Source organism: Pseudomyrmex gracilis, unplaced genomic scaffold, assembly GCF_002006095.1.
Source record: "Pseudomyrmex gracilis isolate BER0280 unplaced genomic scaffold, ASM200609v1 scaffold_407, whole genome shotgun sequence".
Taxonomy (NCBI): Eukaryota; Metazoa; Arthropoda; class Insecta; order Hymenoptera; family Formicidae; genus Pseudomyrmex; species Pseudomyrmex gracilis.
The window spans coordinates 31162-37236 of record NW_018020991.1 but is presented as its reverse complement, the minus strand read 5'-3'; the positions used below and the strand labels follow the sequence as shown (position 1 = coordinate 37236).

At 38.7% G+C, this 6075-nt stretch overlaps 2 protein-coding genes across 3 annotated transcripts in view; one reads left to right on the top strand and one right to left on the bottom strand.

The window, feature by feature from the left end:
- LOC109860540 (myb protein) overlaps positions 1–3851 on the bottom strand; it is a 33257-nt gene extending 29406 nt beyond the window's left edge. The window contains exon 1 of the mRNA XM_020439693.1: positions 3198–3851. Coding sequence (XP_020295282.1) covers positions 3198–3217 — 20 coding nt within the window. The 5' untranslated portion in view covers positions 3218–3851. The remainder of the gene's footprint in view (positions 1–3197) is intronic.
- On the top strand, positions 3217–6074 carry LOC109860542 (checkpoint protein HUS1). Of its 2 annotated transcripts, none has more exons than XM_020439697.1 (3): positions 3217–3279; positions 5216–5622; positions 5698–6074. In XM_020439697.1, exons 2-3 carry the CDS (start codon positions 5239–5241, stop codon positions 6058–6060), a joined length of 747 nt encoding a protein of 248 aa, XP_020295286.1. In that variant the 5' UTR covers positions 3217–3279; positions 5216–5238; the 3' UTR covers positions 6061–6074. The 2 variants fall into 2 exon arrangements, with proteins under 2 accessions (XP_020295286.1, XP_020295284.1); XM_020439695.1 differs by lacking the exon at positions 3217–3279 and adding an exon at positions 4691–5045.
- The last annotated feature ends 1 nt before the right edge of the window (position 6075 follows it).

Genomic DNA, 6075 nt, shown 5'->3' with positions numbered 1-6075 from the left:
AGAAGCTTTTTATGTTCTAATCAGTATATATTCTTATCAATATTACTATATTTAGAGGATTTTCCTCTTAAAATAAGAAACTCTTCTTGGCGCCTATTTTAGTATAAAATATACTTAAAGTAAGTGGGATATCCTCAAAACAAGAATACAATTTTTTCGGTGTATATATATACACGTATAATTTCCGCACAACACCTAGCGAACGGCTCTCATGACCGAATTTATTAAACTGATACTGTTCATTCAACATCATTTTTTTTTTTTTTCCGTGTACGTAAAAGTAGAAGAAAACGTCCGATTTCTCAGCAGCAGCTAAACATGTAAATTGACAAACTGACAAACAAAATGTCATTGAAAATCATAAATAGGAAAACACACCGTCGTGTTCAAATAATCAAGTATACTTAAATATTCTTCGACATTTGTTCGCCAAGTAAATATATATATATATGGTAAATATCCTAAATAGCATAATCATCGATTTGTTGCAAGATATATCCTTACGATAACTTTACGCAGACCATTATTCATGCGCTTCGTTGTATATCGGACCCGCGTACAAGCTTAAAGAGCCACATGCGTCCGCGCGCGCCGGGTGTCGATCTCCCTGCTCTCTACGCTCTCGAGCTGTCCGTGAATAGCAACGTATCCACCAACGGGTAAAAGAGATGGGGCCGACCCAGGGAGAGTTTGTCGCCGTCGCCTGTGTTCCTGCGTACGGGGCAGCTGTCTCTCTTATTTGTTTCCGCGCGCTCGCGCGCGCGCGCGCGCACACACACACGAGATGACCGCCGACGTCGTCGAGGTCAGTCTGCTGATCGTTCATCCACATTGCGCAGATAATGCGCGCAAGAAACGCGCAGTTCTACGTTTTAACGACTCAAATAATTTTATAAATTAATTGGTTGACAATTATTGAATTATTTTGTTTATTTTTAAATTCCAAAGCCAAATCGTTTCCGATATATCCGTCGTTTTTTTCACAATTGTTTTAATTCTTTGTCCGTTTACATCACAAAAAAACTATTTAAAAATTGTCGTTACGACACGGGTGCCCTTGGATCTGTTGCGCATACGAAGAAGCAGTGAGTGAAACGCAAAGTTTCAAAAAGGATACGATCTCCGAATCTCATACCGCGTAAATTGCGGAGTGCGAAATGCGTGAATAGACGAAAGAGAGATAGAGTGAGATGAGGGACGTGGGAGATGTACGGAAGAATACACACGAGAGGAGGGATATATCGGAGCGGCAAAAGAGTTGCGCACACACAGGGGTGTGGTGTTCCCCCCGCGACATATTTTCGCGGCCACGAGGAGAGACTCGCGTTCTACGTCTCTCATCTGGCAGTTGCCGTACTTATATAGGAGCACTGGAAACCCGGTGAGTTGACGTCACCCTATCTCTCAACGGGCAACTTAATATTGATAAAGTGGAAGCGTGCAGCGCGGTTCCCCGGGACGAAGAAGAAGAAGAACCGGGCTTTGTTGACGGCTGACCCCGCCGTGAATGAACACACATGCGCGCGATAGAAATAAAAGCGCGCCACCAAGAGATATGCAATCGCTGTGATGGAGTTGAGTCTTTACAAAAGTCACAATCTCTGACAGCTATCTCGCATAAAATGTTTATATATATAACGTAACATCGACTTGTTGACAAAAACGAGTAAAAGTATTCTAATTAACATTTTTCTTTTTTTAATTTTCAATTGTGTTAAAATTAGCGAGACTATTTTCTAATAAGATTTTAAATATTCTATTGTGTGTGAAATAATTGATAATTTTTCTCACATATTTTGTATATAAAAAAATATGAAAAACTATAAAATCACATAAGAAATGTTTCCCCTGTTTTAATCAAGAAGAAAGTTGACCCCCTTTCTTGTCAAGCCTCTTGCGGGTTATTCTATACTTTGTCCGGTTATCGGATACAAGAATAAGAAAGATGAGAGCGATGAGAACGAATATAACTAACGAGTATAAAAAAAAATCTGGATGTCAACGCAAAAACAAAATGGCATCAAATGTTTTACCGTACACTTTTACAAAAGATGCAAAACAATTGACTAAAAGAACACTTATTTAGAGTATAAAAAATATCAAATATTAAAAAAATTGAATATTACAAATTTTTATATAGAATATATAAAAAATTGATTTAATAATGTTTATCTATATGTATAAGAAATCACAAATAAAAGATTTTATTTAAAAAATAGATATTTAAAGAAAGTTAATGTTTTTAAAATATTTGCGTTTTTAAAAAATTTATGGATTTCTAAGAAAAAAACCAAATTGAATAAAAAAATTCACAAAATGTTTCAATAATAGAATAAGTTTTTTATTTTGTTTTGTAAGAAATTTTTTTTCCTAAATTAATATTTACATACAAAAAAAGCCAATGACACTTGATACCACGTGTAAATTGTGTATTGTACATCTGTCAAGATAAGAATTCACGTGCTCGGACAATGAAGAAATTAAACTCAAGGAAACTAGAAAACAAATGTTACATAACAATAACAATGGTAATCGATCAATAATAGACCTGACATATTGACAAGCGATACCGAATTTACCTCAAAACAAGATCTGAGTGTTATTGCCAATCTTCATTCTTTCGTATTATAAACATTTATTTTATATACATGTATGATGTGTAAAAATGATATTATAAATTATAATGAATTTGAGAAAGATACTAATATTAATACAATATGTATATTGTATTTCTTAACTATAAATATAAGTAAAAAAATATTTATTTATCATTAAATTTTTTCGATACAATTTTCGAGATGCATTTTTTGATCGCTCGCGCGCGCGCGCAAAAAAAAAAAAACTATGCGTTCCAATGAAACAACAGCGCAACAACCTTCGTGTCTCTCACGAGATTTCGGAATTCTCGGGTGAACATTTACCGCGCCATTTTTCCCGCCAATGTGTGCGTACATATACCTGTCGCATTGTGTCAAAAAACAGTGGATCTAGTTGGATTTTGCGCGATTCTCCCCATTATTTCCTCCGAACATTCTCATTTCGCAAACGCAAAAACTGTATTGAAAATAAAAAAAAAAGAAAGAAAAAATAAAAAAAAAGATGACTGAGAGCGCGAAGTTTCCGTGAACTCGGGAGGACGCGATCTCCTTCGAGAGACTGCGAGAAAGAAGAAAGAAAGACGTACTTTGCGGACTTACCTCTTTTTAACGAGGAGCATATTTGTTCAATCACTGCATCCTTTCGGGACAAACATCGACGCCGGGATTGTGTGACGTTCAGGTAATTTAAACAATATGGCTGGCGTCCTACCCTCTCAAACAACAGAAGCACGAATTCGCGATCCTCAGACACTTCGTCGACGTTTATCCGTCGAAAGTGTAAATTTGATTATTCGTAAAATCCGTCATGAACTCTCGCGCCGATCGATCGCGTCAACCGTTTGACGCACCGATCCCGACGTGTTTGACAGACTCGGGGTACGGAGACACACGGCGAACTGTTTACTTCGAGCCGCGCGCTGACGCGCGCGGGGTAACTTCTACGACACACACCCGAAGATAATACACGACTAGACGTCACGTATCCCACTTCCGGCTAGTAGTAACGCAAACAGACGATTTTCTTATTTTATCTCGAGAAACAACTTAGTTCACCCGCGCACAACATCCACCTGCAAAGTTGCGTTTACTCGTACCCGATATTTTTTTTTCAGGGCAGTTTTCTATCATGTCTAGAATTTTTTCACGATTCGCGAAATCGCAGCTTGCTCAAACCCGGTTCCTTGAGCCATGTATACGCACCAAACCACAACCGTAGCCTGCTCGACAGATAAAGACGAAACACGACGCAAAATTAAAAATTATTACTAACGGGTTAAATTGTTATATTTATTTATAATATGTAACGTTGAATTAATTTATAAAAATGAAAAATGTGTTTCTCTCGCGACGTTCGCAACAAACGAGTGTCTAACTACAATCAGAGAGAAGCCTGAGAGCGGCCATAGGCCATAAGAGTTTCTGTCATAGCTTTTCGTGGACGTGGTTCTATTCCGTGCTATGAAAACACCGACGTGGTGGGGATACGCACACAAGCGAGAACCGTCGTTATACATCAACATAATATGTCTGCACACTTCCACGAACGCACACGGGGGACAACGGTCTCGCTTGTGTGCGTATCCCCACCACGTCGGTGTTTTCATATCACGGAATAGAACCATGTCCACAAACTTAGCACGGAATAGAACCATGTCCACGAAAAGCTATGACAGAAACTCTTATGGCCGTGGCCGCTCTCAAGGCTTCTCTCTGCTACAATACGTACTATCAGATAAATTATATTCAATCGGAAATGTGACAGATAGGAGATTAATTAATGTTACTTATGTACTGTCGATATATATATGTTTATATTATAGCGATTTCGGCTGGTCTGCACCGGTGTGCCACCTGTGTAGAGTTGGTGCAATTGTGTGCAACACCGCATCGGTTTGTGTACTGATTACACTAACTGGCTCCGACTAATTTGTGAGAGCCAACTTTGTGTACACCCAACATGCACCTATGCGGTGTACTGAGCTCAGACGAATACGCAGAACCAGCAAAGAACTGCTGCCATTCGACCAGCCGAACACACAATTTGCACCGACACCCGAAATGTGCAGTCGGTGCAAACCAGCCGAAATCGCTATTAGTCGTGCATCCTGCATTATCGACAATTTTCTTATCACATATGCAACAACACACTAAAGATTATTTTTTTCAAATATTTTGCGATTAAATTAAAACTTAATTAACAGGCATCGATGATACATATGTAGATTAAGATCTTTTCATTATTAATATAAATTTAGATTTTAACACAATTTTACAAACACTTCGCACAACAATCGCGCAGCTGCGCTGGCGAGATTTTTCGCGCCAATTTCATAGTTTATAATGACGTTTGATCATCACACATGTGTCAACAATAAATACACGATCCAATCGACATGAAGTTTAAATGCAGAATGGTGGATGCCGGCTCTATGCGGGATTTTACTAGTAAAATTAAATTTTCGCGTTTCTAACCTTTGTTACTGATATTTAAAATGTTACATGTAGATTTCGACGTATTTCGCAATTTTTCACAATCTATTCACGTCTTGCATTATTTACTCGAGTGTCGATTATCTACACACCTTGTTTCATTCGTCAAAATTTTGTTGCTCCAGGTATCGTTACTACTATATCCCGAATGGCAAAATACTGCGTCCTGCGATTGACACCGGACGAGGTGTGCTTCAACGTTGGCGACGAACGGATACCTGTGCTCTGGGCCGTGCTCTCTCAGCAATACTTCTTCACGGAATATCTAATGAGCGGAGTAACACAGGAGGAGAATGAGATTTACTTGGAATTTGATGCTTCGATGTTTGCCAGAAGTTTGAACAGTCTCAGAGTGATGGCGAAAAGTGTAAAGATTAAATTGACAAACAAGCGACAGCCTTGTTTGACGTTTGACATCGATTTATCTTCTCTGGCTGTCGAATCGCGACAATGTGTGCACGATGTGCCGGTGAGACTCATACCGCGCAAAGAATGGTCGGAGCACAAAATGCCAGATATTCCTGAGTTCGATGTAGGTAACACGCGCACTGAAATATTTGTGCAAATGTTGTGCGGAATAGTCTCGTAACATAAATTCTATTTATAGATATCTGTAGAAGCGCCGCAACTCAAGCGTCTACGACACATCGTGGAGAGAATAAAGAATATGAGCAACCAAATAACATTAATCGCAAATAAAACGGGTGCGCTAGTGATAAAAGCTGAAATGGACCTTGCTACAGTGTCTACTCATTTTAAGGAATTGCAAGTTTGGGAAAGTAAAGAAGAGGATGCCAATGATATATCCGCGACTGTAAGCACAAAGAAACTCGCAATGTTTCTGAGTTGGGATATTCTTCATCCAGACAGTGTCAAGTGTAACATATTGGAAAACAAGATGGTAAAATTGACTTTGGATGTTGGAGAGCATGTTAGAATGCACTACTTTATACCAGCCATTGTCTCTTAAAAAGTATGAACAAAC

What these genes read in the sequence shown, in the direction of transcription:
- LOC109860542 (XM_020439695.1), top strand. Translation starts at nt 4,994, where the DNA reads ATGAAGTTTAAATGCAGAATGGTGGATGCCGGCTCTATGCGGGATTTT. An exon ending in CTCTATGCGGGATTTTACTA is followed by an intron (nt 5,046 to 5,215) that starts GTAAAATTAAAT and finishes TTGTTGCTCCAG; the next exon opens with GTATCGTTACTACTATATCC. An exon ending in CAGATATTCCTGAGTTCGAT is followed by an intron (nt 5,623 to 5,697) that starts GTAGGTAACACG and finishes TTCTATTTATAG; the next exon opens with ATATCTGTAGAAGCGCCGCA.